Source organism: Jaculus jaculus, chromosome 1 (assembly GCF_020740685.1).
Source record: "Jaculus jaculus isolate mJacJac1 chromosome 1, mJacJac1.mat.Y.cur, whole genome shotgun sequence".
NCBI lineage: Eukaryota > Metazoa > Chordata > Mammalia > Rodentia > Dipodidae > Jaculus > Jaculus jaculus.
This window is the reverse complement of record NC_059102.1, coordinates 318,558,531-318,580,299: the sequence shown is the minus strand read 5'-3', so window position 1 is coordinate 318,580,299 and position 21,769 is coordinate 318,558,531. Positions and strand designations below refer to the sequence as shown.

The following is a 21,769-nucleotide window of genomic DNA, read 5'->3' as shown; positions in this document are numbered from 1 at the left end:
ATGACTTGTCATAATTATTGTCAAAAGAGGAGCTGGGGAGGGAGATGACTCAGTGGATAACAGCCTCGCTGTGCCCCTATGTGTGAATTAAGATGCTCAGTGCCCACATCAATGTTGGCTGGTTGCAGCAGCCACCTATAATCCCAACAAGTGGAAGGTGGGATGGGGAACCTCTGGGATAAGATGGCTAGTTAGACCAGCTCATTCAGCAAGCTCTGGGCTCCGGTGTGTCAAATAAAGGGGAAAGTAATCAAGGAAGGCACCTGATGCCAACCTCTGGCCTCCACATATATGTGCATGCATATGACGTGCACCTATAGACATGCACCCACACCCACACCCACAGCACGCACATAAACCCAAGCAAATAAAAAAGCTGTCACAAGAAATAATGAGTTGGGTGCTGGGCCTGATGAGCAAATAGCTAGATTCCCATCTACTGTATCAGCCTTTGATATTGTGCTTCGGGACCTGTGTACTTTATAGAATGCTGATGAAAATCAAATTAGACAGTGGCTATGGTTGAAAATATGAATGTGTTCCACAATTTAAGGGCCATTATGTTAATTTATTTCATTTCTACCTCACATTAGACTCTCAATTGAGTCATGTCTCTGAGACTCAAAGAACAAAGAGCCTACTAGGCAATATCTGGGAAAAGAGACAACATCTCAAATGAAAGAAATGGGTGTCCATGAGCTGAAGAAAGGGCAGTGAGACTGGGCAAACCAAGAAAGAGAGGAGAGGGACCAACTGGGGTTGGAAAGGGCGAGTAGATTCCTGTGAGCTTAGTATATCACTTTACATTGCAAGGTGCATGGGGAGAAATGTATGGAGGTGTGTGGAATGTCATGATGTGGTTGTAGTTTTATTAGATTTCTCTGGCAAGTTTCCCATTCCTCAAAGATCAGATAAGCTCCTTGCTCCATCTTCCCATTCCTTAAAGATCAGACAAGTTCCCAGCTCCCAAACTTTATGTCACCACTTATCTTGGAATTCCAGACAAATGCCTGATGTCATCTAGCTTATAATGTTTCTTTCCTGGCAGATTTTCTAAAGACTACCATGAGAACTTGTCTACATTGTATTATTATGGCGTCTGCGTTTCCTACCACATATAATTCTATTCAAAACATAGCCAAGAAATGCACTTGAAAGTCTTAGCCGGAGTAATTGTTAAAACTCCCACATCCTAACCTGTGAGCTCTGATTGGCTTGTTTGCTAAAATATGCGTTGTGAGTGAAAATTTGGGTCTGGTTTCCTGACCCACATCGGAACCGAACAGCAAATCAGAGGATGATGGATGTCACTGGAGGCAAAGGCCCTCAAAAGAAGAAGAAAGTGACAGCTGACGGAGAGAAGGCAGAGCCACTAAACATGGCATGAAGTGACACAAAAATCTCAGAAAGCATTCAGAATTAGGACCATCCAAACTCATGGGCATTGCTGTCTAAAGAATAGCAAAAAGAAAACAAAAGTGTCATTCCGAGTTAAGACCTCGAGTCATGAAAGAAACGCTGCATGTTTGGATATGTATGATGTGTAAGTAGGAAGAGATAAGTTGACATAGTTGACATAAAATAGTTTTAGAAAACATAGTTTTAGCTATTGGCAATAAACCCAGAATCTAGAGAAGAACTTTATGTGAAGCCTGTCTTTCAAACACCACAAATGAAGAAAAAATACACATCTTTGATGCGACACAACTTGGAGAGAGAGGTGGCCCAGCTGGCAAAATGCTCATTTTGCAAGCATGCAATCAAAAGTTTGATCCCCAGAACCCATTAAAAAGTTCTGGACATACACACAGTAGAAATTACAAAACTGGGTGGACAGATACAAGTGTAACCCTGGGGTTCACTAGCCAGCTAGCCTACCCCCACTTGGCAAGTTGGAAGCCAATGAGAAAGCCCATCTGGTTAAAAAAAAAAACAGTATATGGTGTTCCTAAGAGAAAACACTGTTCTCTGCCCTCCACATACATGTACACATCCTCACATACATATGTACCCACACACACAAAATAAACAAGCACACACGTGCATAAACACAGACAACATAAATGAATCATCTTTGTAGAGGCCATACTAGACTGAAGTGTATGAGACAGTGTCTCCTTCTGTCTGTCCTGTAAGAGAACTGTTATGGTCTGACTGTTTGCTGAAATCCTAACCTCTAAGGTTTTGCATTAGGATGTAGGATCTGAATATGAGAGCTCTACTCACGTTAATGGGCCAAAAGATAAAGACTTCTTCTACCATGCCCAGAAAAAAAAAATAAAACAAATAAAAGCTTACCCTGAGTAGAGCATTGTGGTGTACCACTAAGGAGACCGAGGTAAGAGGATATCACGTTGATACTACCCTGGGCTGTGTAGGAAGAGCACATGCAGCTGGAGTTCAGCTGCAGTGGCAGGAGACCCTGGCATGCCTGTTTCTCCCGCATCCCCTCCTTGCACAGAAATAAAATAATTATTTAAATAGAGCTAAGCTTTTAGAGCAGTTTTAAGTTCACAGGAAAACAGTAAAAATACAGAGTTCTGGGCTAGAGAGATGGCTTAGCACTTAAGGTGCTTACCTAAAGGCTCAGGTTCAAATCCTCAGTACCCATGTAAGCCAGATGCACAAAGTGGCACATGCATCTAGAATTTATTTCCAGGGGCTGGAGGCCCTGGCATACCCATTCTTTATCTCTCTCTCTCTCTGTCTCCCTTCCTCCCTCCCTCTTTCTCTATCTCCAATAAATAAAATAAAATAAAATAAAATAAAATAAATGTATAAAAATACAGAGTTCTTACATAACCCTTCCCCTAAAGATGTATAAAACCCTCATTATTGCATCTTCTGTCAGAGTGGTACACTTATTAATATCATGAACATATATTGATACATCATTGTCACACAAAATCTGTAGTGGTTTTGGGCTCAATCTTGATTATGTATATCCTGTGTTTTTATAATGACATGTATTCACCATACAGTTTTAAACAAAGTAGTTTTACTACTTAAAATTCCTCTGTTGGCTTATTCATCCCTCCATTCTCCTAACCCTTGGCAACCAGTGAGTTCTTTTCATTGTCTTATAGTTTCATCTTTCCCCAAATATCGTATGTTTAGAATCAGACAGTATGTAGCTTTCATGGACTGGTTTCCTTCACTTCATAATATGCAGCTATGTTTCTTCCATATCTTTTTAAAAGCGTGGTTAAAAAATTCACTTTATTTTAATGCCAAATAATATTCTAATTCTATTGTCTGCATATACCAGAGTTTAATTAGCCTGCTTGCATAAACACTAGAGAGTGTGATTGCTTGATTGTAAGGTCAGAGCAAGTTTAGTTTTATAAGAAACTGCCAAGCTGTCTGTCAAGGGGCTACACCAGTTTGCATTCATACCAGCTGCACGTTCCTGCCAGCACTGAGTGTGCTCACTGATATAGAACCAGGCCATTATAATAGGTGTGTTGTGGTATATCTTTATTGTTTTCATTTGCATTTTGCTCCTTTTTGCATGCTTACTTTCCCACTATATATCACCCTTTCAGAGGTACAGGTGTAAATCTAAACGTGTTTTAATTAGATTGTATCATTTCTCATTGTCAAGTTTTAAGAATACACATGGTGGATAACAATCAGATATTTTTTGCATTTTTTTCAGCATGTGGCTTGTTTTCTTGCTAGTGTTTTTCATAGAATTATGGTTTTTAATTGTTATAAATTTTAGATTATCAGTGATTCATTTTATAGATCATGCCTACTTGCTGCATGTAAAAAGAAAAGTCATCACCAAACACCAGATCACCTAGATAATCTCTTTTCTTGTCTTTCTGAAGTTTTCTACTTTAGCACTTTACATGAGGGCAGTGATCCATTATGAGTTAATTTGGGGAAAAGGTCTAATTGAGTTTTAAAAACATAACTCATATGAAGTCTCTCCTTTGTATAAGACTCTCCACATGTTCCCCTTTATGTTCAGAATTAAACAAAATTCCCTACAGTGCATGACTTCAAATTCTTAATCAGAGCCACAAATCTGTGGTCAGCAAGTGAAGTGGAGTAAGTATCAAATGAGTAAGTACAATTAAAAGTAAACAGAAGGTGTTGCAAGGCAACTGCTTCAAATGATTTTCTTTTTGCATTTTTCTATGGGGCTCAGAAGGGCTTCAAAGGGTTAAGCTAACTTAACTAACAATTGCCAGTTTCTTCCATATCCTTTCTATTTAAATTTCCAGCCCCTTAGTTTGGGTCAGAAATGTGAAGATGTAAATGAACAATGCATTACATCAACCTTAGGGGTAGGAGTGGTAAACCAGGAAATCTAAGCTCAATGAAAGCTGTTTTTGCATTTTTGGATTGAGTCAACTTTTCTAAGTAAACACACTTTTTGATCCATTTGTATATGTGTGAAGAAATAAAAGAATCACCTACCAGAAAAAAAAAAAAAAATGCCAAAGACAAGCTTTACTCATGGAGCCATTTCCCCAGTCCAAATAGCAATTTGAAAAATTCCAGGAACTGGAGAGAGAGTTCTGCCGTTAAGGCGCTTGTCTGCAAAGTCTATGATGCAAGTGTGATTCCATGGTGCCCATGTTACGCCAGGTGCACAAAGGGGTGTGTGCATCTGGAGTTCATTTATGGTGGCTACAGGCCCTGGCACACCATTCTCTCTCTGTCTCTCTCTCCCTCCCTTTCTGCTATGTAGTGGATTCCAATTTGTTGGTTAGTGGTGTTAGCAGTTGGCTCAAGTAGGAATTGTAGATGTCTGTAGATTCCAAAGTATGCATATGTCTTACTGTCAACAATGTTTCCCACCTCATTCTTCAGCCTCTATCCGGTGGTTTTTAGCACATCATCAGCTCCCGTGATGTAATGTAGAGTGAGCGGCTCTCTCTGTCTTTATCTCTAAGTGCTGCTCATCATTATGCATTTTTTTAACTCTCCTGACATAACTCAGTCTTCTGCTACAGCTGACAAAGCCGCATATGTGGGCTGGGAACGTAGCGTGGCCGTGGAGTGTGGGCACCTGGGTGAGGCCCTGGATTCTGTCCCCAGCCCCACGACAATAAACAGATAAGCAGATGAATTTATTCTGCCATAAAAGAGACTACAGAGACTAAACAAAATTTAGATCCGCTTAAATAAAATATCAAAACTAGAAACAAGGCTGGGCGTGGTGGCACACGCCTTTAATTCTAGCACTTGGAAGGCAGAGGTAGATGGATCACCATTAGTTCGAGGCCACACTGAGACTACATAGTGAATTCCAGGTCAGCCTGAGCTAGAGTGAAACCATACCTCGAAAAACCAAAGAAAGAAAAAGAAACAAGAATTCCTGTGTTGGTCTTGTGCCACATAAAGACACACAGCTACTGCGCAACATTTCTCAGTGATGTCTTCACCTACTCTACAGAATAAGTTCAACACTATTTGCTTCCTCCGCCCAACAAATAGCATTCCAGTAATGTTACAGCACTGCTGAGCTCTGTTGGAAATATGCTGCATCAATAGGAATAACTCATGATTATATTCTAGGCCAATGTAAATGGTATTGGTTATGACTTAAATCCAACAATGCAATGCTGTGTAAGTATTTAAACACTTTTATGAAGTGCCTACTTAGTGATGGTAAGGTGATGTACATTTTACGGGGAAAATTGTCTAGTTTTGTAGAAAGCTCACTTAAATATAATATTTCATGTGGTTCGTGGCCAGCTACTGACTCCTGCTGAAAGTGCTTCAAGAAGATAATTGTGGCCTCTTTTTGTAATAATCAAGGACAATATGGTCTTGAAAGAATAAATAAACAAATATATATATATATATATATATATATATATATATATATACATATACATACATATATATATATATATATATATATATATATATATATATATATATATGTATGTATATATGTATATGTATACATTTCTTACCATCCCTTTTGGACATAATCAGTAGCAAGTGGGTAAGAATGAATGTCTTAAGAGTGCAAGAATCCACTACATAGCAGACACTGAAGACCTGCTTAGCCACTAGTATCCCAACAGAGGTTTTAGAAATGACACGAACTTTGAGACCCAATGAGACGGTCATTCCAGGTTACGCTGTCAGCTTATTCCTTTAACCATTTAGCAATTAGTGATCATTTTTCAATGGGCAAATTTCATTTTCCTGGAATAGGAGCCAAGTGTCTAGTAATATTTGCTTTTACAATTAGTGCTCTATTACTAATTTGTTGGTTAGTGGTGTTAGCAGTTGGCTCAAGTAGGAATTGTAGATGTCTGTTAATGGTTCATTAATCAAATTTAAGAGGTCATAATCCTTGAAACTTGAGTATGAAAATTTTAATTCTCTTTTGGACTGCCAGTCACATATGTGCCTGTGGGAGAAAAGTGATTTCCACTCCATGCCTCTGTTGCTTGACACAATTTCAGAGGCCATTTGTTAATTACCCCACTTAGTATGAAGTCAAATTGACTTAGAATCCTGGCTTTCTATGGGTAAAATTCAGAGTTCAATTAATTCGAACTCTTCATATGTGTGAAGAAAAGAGCATTCCTGTATTTTCTATAATTGGTCTATTTTACCTCAAAAACTTTTTGAAGGGTATGATGTTGGTGCTACCATAATTTCTGCTGCAGGTTTGCAGAACTCCAGCATTTTGGGATAGATGGTTCCACAGTTTCCTTAGCTTTTGCCTGCAGCTGTTCAAGTCTGGCTTGAAAAAGTATTTTGGGGCAGAGAGGTTTGGTTTATATGATCTCATGCCGTGGGCAGGGCATCTTTTGAAACCATGCTATTTCCTATTTTAGACAGATAGCCACAGTCTCCCAAATGTCCATCTGTCCAGTGATGTGAATGGTGGAGTTTGTCTTCTAGACATTTATCCCAGTGTGCAGCCTGCACACTATGGCCAGTTTCAACCCCAAGCTCCTATCTACCTGTTAGGCTCACAATCCCTGTACCCTTTACTGCATAGGTATGCAACAAACTCCGCATACCTATCTTGCTCTTGTAACCCTCATAAAGCACTCCCTCAGATCCCCACTCCTGCTGATGGCCAGCTGAGGTTAAGTGTTCATGTTGGAGACAATCCATCATAGGGCTTCTGCCAGGGATGGAGAACAAATAATCCTCACAGGATGACCTGCACTTGTTTGGCCTTTTCTGTACTCCCTTACACCCTTCTTAATTTTTCCCATGGAGCAAAAAGGGCATGCCTTCCTTTACTTGGTTAGTGCCCATAACATAAGGAAGAAAGTCCTCATCAGCTGTTTAGCTACACTGTGCTCTTGACGTGTCAATATTGATATATCAATAAAGGTTTAAAAAAATTAGTGCCAGGCTGGAGAGATTGGTTAGTGGTTAAGGTGCTTGCCTGCAAAGCCGAAGGACCCAGGTTCAATTTCCCAGGACCCACGTAAGCCAGATGCACAAAGTGGTACATGTGTCTGGATTTTGTTTGTAGGGGTTTGAGACCCTCTCTCTCTCTCTCTCTCTCTCTCTCTCTCTCACTGTTACTCTCACTCTATCTCATTCTATTTGCCTATTTTTTCCTCTTTCTTCCCCCTGTCAAATAAATAAATAAAATATTTAAAAAATAATGCTGCTTCTTCTCTAGAGAGTCTGGTTTAGGGAAGGATGGCTATAAAGTCATAAAAATGATAAGACGTGAAGCATGATGCTTTAATACCTCTGAAGCTTCATGGTTATACCTGGATCAATGCTTAGGAACTCTGCCTGAATATTAAAATCACTAGTCTTTACAAAAAGAGTGAACACCTACACAAACTCTAGAAGATTAAATGTGAACATAATATACTTGATTAGCCTGTACTGGGGATGGTGTTAGTGAATTGTCCAATGTCTTATAAACAAGTCCCAACCAATTGATTCTCTTTCTTCTTCCTGCCCAGTGAAGCTGATCATTATGTATTCCTAAGTGGATGTGCGAACAAAATATGTACTTTATTTAATGTTTATAATATTGTGTGTGAATATATTTGTGTGTGTGGTGTACATGTAAACTTTGTTGAAAAAAAAATGTTAGTATTTTCCTCGTCTACTTCTTTATGCATTTCTCCGTTATAGTGGGTCTTGTCACAATACCGGAGCAACTGGGAGAGTGCTTCATAAGGAGAATGTTCCTCATTATAGAAAATCACTGGTGGTGGAGAAAGGTTCCGTCCTCTGTCCCACCAGCACCGCCCTCCTGCCCCTCCTCCAGCCTCACCCCAACTATACTCACAGTTCCTCTGGAATCACTTTCCAAAATGTCTCATGCTTTGATTAACTTGCAATCTGTGAAAAAGAGACTAGAAAGTTAATCAGAGATGGTTTGATTAGTACCAAAGATCCCTAAATCCTATACTTAAAACTTAGAGATATAAAAGCCAGTCAAGAGCTTAGAATCCTTTCTAATTCAAAGAGTGCATGCATCTTCTAGCCTCATTTCTTCTCTGATTGGCATTCCTCCGCATCTGCCTCTGCTGTCCACGACTGTATTTGAAGAGTATGAAGTAGTTTCCTAATTCGTTCTCTTGCCCTTCTTCTTCTTCTCTCTCTTCAGTTTTTCCTTCCCACCTCCCCTCTCATCCTCTAACTGCCAAGGAAGTGCACGGCTATTCCTTTCTGAGCAAGTGAACAGTAATTCTGGCAAAATGAGACAAAAGCTATCCAGAGGCCAGCTGCAGACAGCCCACACTTCCACTCCAACTCCCTTGTGTGGAAAGGGCTTACCAGCTGCCAGAGAGACAGAAAAGGAAACTAGGGATTTTATAGGGAAAAGTACAGGGTATTGACTTCCAGTTTCTTAATCTTCCTGTGTGTAGGGGTGGGTATATATGGGTGTGGGTGCATGTGAATGCATGTGTGCAGAAGCCTGAGGGAGATGTCAGGGTCCTCCTCTGTTGTTCTTTTATCTATTCTCCTGAGACAGTCTCTCACTGAGCATAGAGCTCCATATTTTTTGGTTACATAGGTTACAGGAATCCACAGCGATCCTCCTTTCTGTGTGCCCCTTCCACCTCATCATTGGGGTTATAAGAATACATAGGCATGCCTTTTTCACTGGGTCCTAGAGATCCAACTCAGATCCCCAGACCTGCACAGCTCTTACGGGCTGAGCCATTCCCCCAACTTCTATCTTACCCATTTGAACCATGATCTCCATAGCACATGCTGTTTGTGGAAAGTAATATTCCCAGTCACCAGATTTCCTAATCACTACAAAAATAATTCATGCTGGGATTTGTGCTGGCCCAGGTAAATACTCTTTCAGTGTTGCAACTTGGGGGAAAAATGAGCAGCCATTGAAAATCAGGGTCATGTTCTCTAAAGAAGACACACGCACCCTGTAAATGTGATATGCAGACATCAGTGGGGAGATGTCACATGTTATTCTATAGAGAACTTTGTTCTGTTTAGTTTGCTGCTATAAATATGACACCTGCTTTCCCATGCCAAGCCCACACCGCTTTCACTTGATTCCCTGGGAACTGTTTGAGAATGGTGTCTAGTAAGGAGCTGCATTATATTTTATGCCTGGTCATTGCTGGTGGAAGTGCCCATGGGCACCTAGAAAACCCTTTGTTGTGGAGATATCTGCCCAAGCTCTGCAGAGCAAGTCATTAGTGATTGGCCTGTTCAAAACATTCATACCAAAAATATTTTTGTTTCTTTTCCTATCTTTTTCCTAGCCCGGATGTGTAAATACTACAGAAGTGGACATTAAGAAGTCATCTCGAATGAGAAACCCCCACAAGACACGCAAGGTAAGTGGGCATCCAGTATGATCTTGGTGATATGTCATCTACCTGGAAACACCATCCTTCTGGGTCAGACAACGCTACCTTTGGGTCCCACGGCAGCAGGATGACACTTCAGGGCCTGACCCTTAAGGCGGAAAGGATCGGGGTCCCTCCACACTCTCTTGTAGGAAGGGTATCCCCATTTGAGTCTGGCAGATAGGGGAAAACAATGGAGAAGCCTGGGAAGGAGTGATACCAGTGAAAGAAGGATATGTTTAGAAAAGAAGTCTGAGGAAAGAGGGACACTGAGGGGCACTTATTTAATAATAGGGTTTGAGAACCTCTTCAATGTTAGCATTTTGCAATACCACCACCTACCTACCTGTTCTACAAGAGAGTGCCCAAAGGTGAAAAGCTGTCGTGAATTCAGTGACATTTTAAGTAGCTCTTTGAAATGACTTGGCACGAGGGCCTACATATCTTTCAAAGTATCACAGACTCAAAGAAGTAATTATTTGTTTCTCTTTCTTTTTTTCATTTTCTTTTCTTTATTTCCCTTGTTTCTTTCTTTCTTTCCTTCTTTGCTTTTTTTTGTGAGACAGGATGACCTTGAACGTGTGATGCTGTTGCCTTTGCCTTTGCCTCCTGAGCACTATAATTAGAGCTGCTCATCCCCATACCCAGTTTATGGGGTGCTGAGGCTCAAATACAGGGCCTTTTACATACTAAGAGAGCGTTCTGTCAACTAGCTGCATTTCCAACTCCAACAAAGAGGGAGTTCTTCCTCTTACATGACTGTGTGGAAACAGGTGGCGCACAGAACAATGTCTAGCCTGCAGCAGTCCCTTTCCAGACGCAGCTGTCAAGGTGGCCCTGCTGGCCCAGAGCCTTCCGTCAAGCTCGGGCCTCTTTGCTATGCCATTCTCCTTCTGTACTCTTTGTTCTTCACAGTAATTATTCCTGTGGTTAAATCAAAATTTAGATAGCATTTTGTTTGTTTTCTTCCATGCCTTTTTATCCATCCCTAGATACACAGTCCAAAGGTTCCAGTATAGCCCCAGTATGTATCCTTTCTTATGAGGCAGTTTCTCTTGATGTTGGGACAAGAAAGCTATGGAAACGTCCTACAGACCCCACTTAGATGCAGTGCTCAGACAGTTTTGTCTCTAGGAATTCTCTAAGAGGAAGGCAAAGCCTGCCCACAGCGAGTCCAGCTCTCTCATGGCCCCTCGAGTCCTTTCATCTGCTCACGGCTCATTCTCATCCCCTCTACTGTCTCAGCCAAATAGCATTCAAAGGCAGTCAGTGTCAGACTGCTCTCCAAGGAAGCGCAATGAGCGCCCTCTCTCACCTTTGGAATTATGAAGGGTCATGGTTCAAGGCCCTTCGATCCCCTGTTTCTCCCATAGGCACCGGCTTAGGCATGCTCTGACTTAGAAGAGGGAGGGAATGGGTAGACAGATGGGACTCACACATCCCAAAGGGATCACTGACCCTCTTTCTAATGGGTGCTAGGGAAAGCCCAGGTAAGATTCTTCTAGGAAGCTTGGACATCATTGCCCTTCACATGCCGTCAGCCCTCCTATTGAATGGTGGGAAAAGCACGGGTCCTCACGAAGTGGAGTGCTATAGGGAAAGAATCAACGAGCGCTGGCTTGGTTTGTTGGGCACGAGTCTCATTTCCTGGGCATCACTACAGTAGAATTGCAAGGGCTTTCTGCAGAGCTGCACTACACTATATTCACCAGGGGAAAAACGTTTCAAAAATCCAGTAGCAGAGAGCTGGCTTTTCCACCACTGGAGAAAACTGACTTTCTTACCTAGGGATCAGCAGAGCTCCCTGCTGTCAGAACTGTCATTTTACACAGAAGGTCTACAGGACTCTGGGCCTCATACGGATTTGTCTTTCTGAATTGTCACCACTGGTGTGTCAGCTCATATGTGGTAAGGAACTAGGATGATCTTTCAGTCAGAAAAGTTAAACTTTTGCTCAACACCCAGCAAATATGTACCTCTAGTTTTCCCACAGTGAATGGGACTGGCAGGGTCTTGCTCGCATGGCCCATGGTCAAGTCAAGGTGACTCTGAATAAGAAGAGCGATATCAGAAAATATACACAATAACTATGTTTGTCTTTGAGTGTGCATGGTGTTTGTGTACAAAGATGCTGCTGTGTGTGTGTGTCGATGTATGTGTGCCAGCACGTGCATGTGGAGGTCAGGGGTCAGCACTGGGTGTCAGTCCTTGCCTTCCACTTTGTTTTGAGACAGTGTTTCTTGTTATTCACTGCTTTGTCACACTAGCTGTCCCACAAGCTTCCAGAACTCTCTTCTCTTGGCAGCCCTCCTCTCCATACAAGTGCTGGGATTACAGAAGCTCGCCACTGTGTGTGTCCAAGTTTATGTGGGTTCAGGGGGTCCAAACTTAGACCATCGTTCTTGCACAGAAAGCACCTTTGCCCACCGGGCAATCTCCTTAGCTTTATAATTGTATACTTTATATATTAAGTTGCTCAGTCTATTATAAAAACAGAGTGGCTTAAACAATAGGAACTTATTTTATGTTTGTGTGGGTGTGGTTGGTGCACGTGTGAGTACAAGACGCTAGAACACCTTTCAGATGCCATCGATACTTCCTTCTGAGATAGAATTTCTTAGTGACCTGAACTCACCAAGTAGACTGTAGTAGTTGAACAGCAAGCCCCAGTGACCCATTGGTCTCTACCTCTCTGGTGCTGAGGTTATAAGTGTATACCACCGTACCCAGCTTTTTACATTCAAGTAAGTTCTGGGGGTTGAATCCAGGTCCTCGTGCTTACAAAGTAAGCACTTTGCAGAGTGAGCTATTGCCTCAGCCCAACAATAGAAGCCCAGATTGTCTACTAAGTCCAAGACCCCAGGACGCTCACTGCCTGGTGAGGGCTGTCTTGGACTTGCAGCCCGCCACCTTCTTCACCTTCCTGCTGTTTCAACAGACTTTCACGTATGGGGACAGAGAGAAGAGGGAGGTCTAATTGCCCTTCGTTTCCTTACAAGGACACCAGTTGCATCACATTCGAGAGCCTCACTCTTGTCGTCGTTTATCACCTTCACATGAGCCCTACCACAAAATGCAGTTACACTGGGGCTATAGCTCCAATGTATTGATTTGAAGAAACACAACTCAAACTATAACATCTTATAAAGGAAACTTAAAAAGTTAATGACTCTAGGGCTGGAGAGATGGCTCAGTGGTTAAGGCACTTGTCTGCAAAGCCTATGGACCCAGTACACACATAAACGAGATGTACAAGGTTACACATGCATCTGAAATTCATGTGCAGTGGCTGGAGCCCCTAGCATGCCATTCTTTCTCTCTCTTTCTCTCTCTCTCTCTCTCACACACACATTCATACATACATAAATAAATTAAAAAATTGGTGACTCTAAATTGCCTCAACATTTTGTAAGTGAATAACCTGAAAGTAAGCAAAGAAAGGTATCACCACTCTCTGAAGGTCGCACAGCTCTTTCCATGTTTAAAAGCCAGCTGAGGCAGACTCAGCAGCAACCACCACCCATGCCCCACATGCTGCTCTTCCCTTCCTTGCAACTAGCCATCGCTGGTGCCCTCTTCCATTGTGCTTCTGTCCTCTGCCTCCTACTGCTCCTGGGGAGGAGGCAGAATCCCTAGATCACAGTTAATATTCAAAACCATACACAACCCTCAGAGAAGAGCCGCTGCTCACTCTTGGATGTTTCTAGTAAGTATTTGTCTTAAAACACATAAGGAAGTCAGTAAATACCCAAAGTACTAATGTAGGTTCTAGAAGGAGACATAGATCAGTAGGTTAAACATCAGCCCCACAAGGTTGAGAACCTGAGTTTGGATCCATAGCACCCAGGTAAATGCCATGCCACACCTGTCCTCTTAGAGCTCTGCAGGCAGAGATAGGGCATCCCCAGGACAAGCTGGCTATCTAGGCTAGCCCCGTTGGTGAGCTCTGTGTTCAATTGAATGGCCATAAGGAAGAGGACAAAAGAGTAATGCATGTGTGTGGCTTAACCCATGCTTTGGATCACCTCCGCAGCTTCTGGACCCATACTCAAAACCATAAACTATTTCATAGGGTTTTTTTAAATTATTTATTTATTTATTTGAGAGCGACAGACACAGAGAGAAAGACAGATAGAGGGAGAGAGAGAGAATGGGCGCGCCAGGGCTTCCAGCCTCTGCAAACGAACTCCAGATGCGTGCGCCCCCTTGTGCATCTGGCTAACTTGGGACCTGGGGAACCGAGCCTCGAACCGGGTCCTTAGGCTTCACAGGCAAGCGCTTAACCGCTAAGCCATCTCTCCAGCCCATCATAGGTGGGTTTTTTTAACCCCTTCACTGGGACATGGTAGCACTTGTACTACTATCTACAGAGGAGGTGAACTGCAAATGTGAAGCAAACAGGGAACTCTAGCTAGGGGCTGTGTTTCAGCTGCTCATACAGCCGGAGACTGGCACTGCTCGTTCCCATGTGTGCCATTCATAAGTTTAATGTATCACCTAACAATTAATGACCAATTAAAGACCTGTACCTTTGATAACACAAAGGTGTTTTTAAGGAACTAGTTCTATAAAGCTATTTAGACTACGGTGAATAACTAGAGATTTCTACCTGGTTGGCCTTAACCTTGGGAAAACACGTGGCCCCCGGCATGATTGGACCTTTAGACCTCTCACAGGTGTTCTCCCTACACTCTCTCTACTCCTCTCTCAACCTTTATTTGTTCTCCATCAAGTCAGGTGCAACTCCAGGCCACTCCCTAGTTCAGTGAAGTAATGCAGAAGGGAAGAGAAACAGTCCCTTGCCAGCTCCAGTTAGAAGAATCTCAGCAACTGACTGCAGTCCTCCATGACAGAGAAACTGTCCACTTGGGCACGTTCTTGTTTCTTGTTTCTACATTAAAGACCCTATCTTGATCCATTTGAATTTCTAAAACAAAATATCCCAGACTATTGAACACAGAATAAACAACACAAATGTATTGATCATGATTCTGGAAGCTAGAAGTCCAAAAACAAGGCACAAGAGGGTGACGTCTCTCCCTTACCTTCAGGCTGTGTCCTTACATGGTGGAGGAGATAAAAAAGCTCCTGCAGGCCTCTTTCATAGATGCAATAACCTTTCTCATTTCTCATGATGACCTATGGCTTCCCAAAGTTCCTACCCCCAAATCCTGACCCCTTGGGCATAGTACCCACCCCCAAATCCTGACACCTTTGGAGGTTAGACTTCAACAGATGGATTGCGAGGTCCATAAATATTCAAACTATCACAGTGCCCTCCCCACAAAAAAATAGGACAAAATGTTTCTTAATATGAAGGGCCATCACACATGAACATGAGTACCAGTCTAATTTGGCTTTCCTCCATCTGTAAATATTAAGACACTAAGGACTTTCCATCTGGGTGTGGCAGCCTATAATCTTAGCACTCAGAGGAAGGAGGATCTTGATTTCAAGGTTTGGGCCACATAGCAAGCAAATTCCTGTCTTAAAACAAAACAAAAGCACACAAACAGAAAAACAAAATCAAAGCAAAGCAAGCAAAACAGTCAGCTGCCTTGTTTTATAAACATTTATGTACATGATCTATGAATGTTCAATAAAAACTTTAAATATCTAAACCAAAATAAAAATGAAAATTCATATCACAGTCTATTTCCCTTATCAAAAACTAATGAGGGTCTAGGGAGATGACTCAGCAGTTAGAGAATCTTGCTTGCAAAGCCTTCTAACCAGTGTTGAATTGCCCAGTAGCTAAAAAAAAAAAAAAAAAAAAAAAAAAAGCAGATGGACAGAGTGGCATACTCATCTTGTTTGTAGTAGCAATGGTCTTAGCACATCCACAGTCAGTCTTTCTCTTTCTTCTTTCTCTCTCCTTCTATTTTGTGTGCATGTACACAAATAAAAAATATAAAAATTAATTAATGTGATACAACTAAAAAACTGGCCCTGGAAAGTACAACTTGTATATAAGTGGAGGTCTGTCACTTGCCTCATTTTTAAAATCCAACCTCGATTGTTACTGCAGTTAAACCAAATTCAGGGTGGCCTCATATCAGTTCTTGTAGACCTTTTATATTTTCTTCAGTACAAATCAACTCTCCTTCATTTCAGGCCCTATACCTGATATTCTTGTCTTTTACAGTACCTGTCACCATTGTAACCACATGCTGTGTGTGTGACTGTGATTGAGCAGAGGAGGAAGCATCTGCATTGTGTTTATGTCTTTATTCTCATTGTTTAGCACAGAATCTGCATATTGGCAGTGATTAGTAGATATGGAATGAACAAATGAGTGAATGAATTAATAACTTGATGTGTAAATGGAAGAAAGGAGGAAAGTGAAGCTTAACAAGTAACATGCTTGCTTGTGAAGCCTGAGGATCCAGGTTTGACTCCCCAGGACCCACATAAGCCAGATAGACAAGGTAGAATATACATCTGTGGTTTATTTGCAGTGGCTGGCGGATATGGTGCACCCATTCTCTACCCCCCTTTCTGTCTGTCTTTCTCTCTCTCCTCTCTCCCTTTCTCTCTTTAACAAAAAAGAAGATCAGGAACTTAGATATAGGTTAAGTTTCATAACAGGTCTGAAGGTGGAGCTCATCAGACATCCAAACTTACCTTATCTAATTTCAGCCGTTTTCTTGCATACTTTATCTGGCAACTTTAATTTTATGGCACTTGAGTAGTTTTACTTTGCCCTCATCTCTCATCCACATATCCAAAGAAGTGCTCAGTAGCACACATTTAGCCTTTGGTTTTAAGGTAAGGATACTTGGGTATCATAAGGAAGGTAATTTGACTTTTCTTCTGAACTGATGTGAGGCAGTTCAGTTAGGGCTGAGTTTTGTTTACCTCATTGTTCTTCACATTTTTTTTTCATAATTACTAAACAAGAAGTCATTCACAAAAAAAAGAAAAGAAATAGAATCTTTCAAAATAGTAGGCTTTACCTTTTGGACAAATTAATGAAGTAACATTGATATATCACAGATTTCAGAATTTGTAGCTGGGGAGATGGCTTAATGGCAAAAGCACCTACTACACAAGTACAGGTGTCCAAGTCATATCACTACCACGCATATAAGAAGCCAGGCATGGTCACACATGCCTACAACCCTATTGCTGAGGGTAGTCGAGATGGGAAAATCTCTGGGACTCACTAATAAGAAGTTCCAGGTTCCGTGGGAGACTCCATCTCAAGGAAATAAGAGGGAAGAGTGACGAAGGAGGATGCCCAACGTTCTCCTGGGACCTCCATACACGTCTGGCCCAAGGTGTGTGCGTTGCATGCAACCATATGTGCACGCTCCCTACAGAAACTCACCATGCATGTGACATATACATACAACTCCACCCCCCCCCCAAAAAAATGAACCCCAGAGATTTGAAGAGTCACTGATATGTCCAGGGTTAGCAGTAAGGATTTACAGTAAGGTCATGCTGAGGTGGCAAAGTCCAGGACCCTGAGTATCTTGGGTTCCATCATCAGAAAGCAGTCAGCAGAATTCTCCTCTGCACTTCCTTGTTTTCCTGTGTAGAAATCAGGTTATTTTTATCTTCATTGAATTTATTAGATTTCTCTTCCATTTTATACCCAGCCCTATTTCATGCTGGAAAAAAAAATAAAACTTATAAATGTTACTTTGTTTGAGAATCTGCTCAGTTAGTCACGTCTAACCTAGTGTTTGCTCATGTTAGTGATCTGAGGTCACTTTTAAAAGGAAGATCTCTTGCTTTGCAGGAATATGGCCGGCATAGCCCTGCCTTGGGGTTTAGCTAAGAAGCTTCACTCAATAGGCTTACTTCAATGGATAGGTGATACAAATTTGCTCTTTACAGGGTCTCTGGTTGTGAGGGGCATTTTGTCCTAACACATTTGTTTTTATTTTAATGTAGTCTGTCTATGGTTTACAAAATGATATCAGAAGTCACAGTCCTACCCACACGCCCACACCAGAAACCAAACCTCTGACAGAAGATGAACTCCAGCAACAGGTGAGTCCTCCCTTGAAATGACCTGCTCAGAGTTGTGGGATGACATCTGTGGGAATGTGAATAGCAAGTATTTTAACATGTGACTTGTATGGTGGGCTGATTCATATGAATTTGCACCTGAAAGGTAATGAAAGCCAGGCATGGTGGCACATGGCTATACTTGCAGCCATTGGAGGCTGAGGCAGCTTCACAGATTCCTAGCCAACTGGGCTACACATAGAGACTTTATCTCAAAACTGAAACAAGATGGTCAGGACATGGCTCAGAGGTTAAAGATGCTTGTTTAGAAAGCCTGCCAGCCCAGGTTTAGTTCCCCAACTATCCATATAAAGCTTGGACAGGTATTTATTTGTAGCAGCAAAAGACTCTGCCTGGCACCATTCCACACCACACGCCCCCCCACACACACATGAACACACACACACACACACATAAATAAAGGAAGGAAGAGAGGAAGAGTAAGAGGGAGGGAAGGAAGGAAAGAGGGAGGGAAGAAGGGAAGGAGGAAGGAAGAAAGAAAATTAAAGGAAAACAAAACAAAACAGAAAAGGCCATGAAGGGCTGGAAGTGGAGCTGGCTTGGTAGTGTGCATGAGGCCTTGGATTTCATCCCCAACACTGTCAAAAACATTATTAATGAAGTTGTCTGATTCCCAGATACGACGTGAGACAATGTGGCAATGTTTTTCAAAGCCAATCATTCATTATCCCTTCTTACCAAGTCTTCCTGCCTTCAAACAATTATTGAAAGTCACATACACTGATATTAGATGCCTTGGTGGTCAAGAGTTTCTTTGCAGCCCAGAACTCTACCTTAGAGGATGAAAGGACTAAGGGACCATGAGTCACGGGTTTCCTGCATAGGATGATAGGACATGATCATCACAGGATGCGATTATTCTTGTACTGATTTGTACTAAGCCTTTTGAAATTTGGTGTCAAGAAATGTTTAAAAGCAAGCACTAATATCCTATTATCAAGTCACAGTTACACCTCTTGGTTGGTCTAATCTGTTTTCTCTGGTATCTTACTATAGTATGGTTTATCAATAATGTGATTTACTTTTACTGTATTTATAATCATCATGAGGGAAAAGTATTGGTGAGAGTTTTGTTAAATAAATTAAAGATTTCTCTATTTTTTTTAAAAAAACTTCAGGGCTGGAGAGATGGCTTAGTGGTTAAGCGCTTGCCTGTGAAGCCTAAGGACCCCGGTTCGAGGCTCGGTTCCCCAGGTCCCACGTTAGCCAGATGCACAAGGGGGCGCACGCGTCTGGAGTTCGTTTGCAGAGGCTGGAAGCCCTGACTCAGCCCATTCTCTCTCTCTCCCTCTATCTGTCTTTCTCTCTGTCTGTAACTCTCAAATAAATAAATAAAAAATGAACAAAAAAAATATATATATATATAAAACTTCAGCATTCTTTTTTTAAATCATTTATTTAATTATTTATTTGAGAGCGACAGACATAGAGAGAGAAAGAGGCACAGAGAGAGAGAATGGGCGCGCCAGGGCCTCCAGCCACTGCAAACAAACTCCAGACGCGTGCACCCCCTTGTGCATCTGGCTAACGTGGGACCTGGGGAACCGAGCCTCGAACCAGGGTCCTTAGTCTTCACAGGCAAGCGCTTAACCACTAAACCATCTCTCCAGCCCAGATTTCTCTATTTTTATAGCTATATGAGAATTTGCCATGAAATGATCACATTTTTTTTCCTCAAAATGCACAGCATTTTTATTTTTACTTTGTTTTAAGGAGCATCACAGTAACGAGTTTCCTGTGTCACTTTCATATATACTTAATGTTTATTGATTTTCCTCCCCATTTCACCAGTTCCTCTCTCCCACCTTTCTGCTCCCCCCTTCATCCTGGTACCCTTACACCCTCCGTGTCCCCACTTTCCACTTTCACACCACGTATTATATTACCTTCCCGCCCTCTCCTACTACTTTCCCCACTCTCTGTGGGGTTTGTCTGGTTTCCTGGCCTCTATCCATACTCACTCCTACATAGTCCACGTAAATAAAAGTTAAAAGCTAGGATTCACATATGATAGAGAACATATCGTGTTTGCCTTTCTGAGCCTGGATGACCTCATTTAATACAATATTTTCCAGTTCCACCCATTTTCCTACATATTTCTTGATTTCATTTTTCTTTATGGCTAAATGAAATTTTGTTGTGCATCGCATTTTCATGATCCCTTCATCTATTGATGGGCGTCTGGGTTGATTTCATTTCCTTGCCACTATGAATAAAGCAGCAACGAACATGGATATCCAAGTACCTCTGTGGTAGGATATAGAGGCCTTTGAGTACTCCAGGAGTGGTCGACCTGGCTCATACAGCAGTTCCATCTCCAGTTAAACCTCCGTATGGTATCCATAGTGTCTGCACTCGTTTATACTCCCACCACCACTGAATAAAGGCTCCCCTTCCCCACATCCTCATCAGCATTTATTTTTATTTATTTCCATTGTGACAGGAATGAGATGGAGATCTGAAACACGTATCACCAAAGCTTTCATTGAATATTATTAGGGAAGAGTGTTTATTTTAAAATTAGGTAACAAATAAAATTACAATTATTTTAGGAATTAAATATTTGTGAAGGAATATGATCTGATTTAATTGGTCATTATGAATGAATGTTTAAAATCTCCATAACATTTTCCAAGTAAAATTAATGTTTTTATTGCAGTAAACAGTGTTCAAACTTCTAAAATTATATTCTTTTGGGGGCACTGGAGAGATGGCTTAGCGGTTAAGGCATTTGCCTACAAAGCCAAAGGACCCAGGTTCAATTCCCCAAGACCCACGTTAGCCAGAAGTACCAGGGGGTGCACACATTTGGAGTTTGTTTGCAGTGGCTGGAAGCCCTGGCACACCCATTCTGTCTCTTTCTCTGTCAAATAAATAAATATTTTAAAAAATAAAGTTAAAATTAAAAAAGAAACTTGTTTGCAAAGCCTATGGCCCAGGTTTGACTCCCCTGTACCTACATAAAGCCAAATGCATAAAGTGGCAAATGCATCTGGAGTTTATTTGCAGTGGCAAGAGGCCCTGACATGCCCATTTCCTATCTCATTCTCTTTCTCTTTTTTCTTTCCACTCACTCATTCTCTGCTTGCAAATGAATAACTAAAAATATTTGAAACTATATTGTTTTGTTCATTTTCACATAGATTTTATTTTTTTGTTGTTAACTCAGGTCCTGTGCTTTGACTCTGGCAACTTTGAAATTTTACTTAAAATGTGCTTGTCCAGGTGGTGTATTGTAATGCCATATTGTATGTAACTTTCTCCAACCCTCTTTACAGATAAAATACTGGCAAATACAGTTAGATAGACACCGGTTAAAAATGTCCAAGGTTGCTGATAGGTAAGTATTTCAAAATATAAATATAAACTTCTTTATATAGATACATTTTACTTTTAAAAATTATTTTTATTAGGCGGGGCATGGTGGCACACACCTTTAATCCCAGCACTTAGGAGGAAGAGGTAGGAGAATTGCCATAAATTTGAGGTCACCCTCAGACTACAGAGTGAATTCCAGGTCAGCCTGAGCTAGAGTAAGACTCTACCTAAAAACCACCCCCCCAAAATTTATTTTTTTGGCATAGAAAGAAGTCAGTTTTGTTATGGCGTTTCCAAAACAAGTTTTGTTTTTTGTATCCTTTCTGCTCTTCATCTTATTCCCTCCTTGTATCCTATTTCCTTCCTTTATCACCTCTTTTTCCCCTCTCATAGTCTTAAAACTAATATATTGAAAATGGCACGACATTTTCCCCCAGTAACCCATGTAGCACCTACTGGCAATAGACATGCTGACTGTCTGGGGACTGACTCTCTTCCAGCTTCCAGCCATGCCATTCCATTTTATGTGTCAACCTTATACAGTGTCTTCAGCAGTAGGGTCTTACCACTAACCTTTGGTGAGCCATCAAGTACTCGGAGAGGAATCTGTCTTTCTTTTAGGA

At 41.4% G+C, this 21,769-nt stretch overlaps 1 protein-coding gene across 6 annotated transcripts in view; it reads left to right on the top strand.

The window, feature by feature from the left end:
* Positions 1 to 21,769, top strand: part of Rgs7 (regulator of G protein signaling 7) — a 462,943-nt gene that overhangs the window by 410,409 nt on the left and 30,765 nt on the right. For all 6 annotated transcript variants that reach the window (XM_045153182.1, XM_045153201.1, XM_004653278.2 and 3 more), the window contains 3 exons: positions 9,702 to 9,776; positions 17,691 to 17,789; positions 21,107 to 21,168. In XM_045153182.1, coding sequence (XP_045009117.1) covers positions 9,702 to 9,776; positions 17,691 to 17,789; positions 21,107 to 21,168 — 236 coding nt within the window. The remainder of the gene's footprint in view (positions 1 to 9,701; positions 9,777 to 17,690; positions 17,790 to 21,106; positions 21,169 to 21,769) is intronic.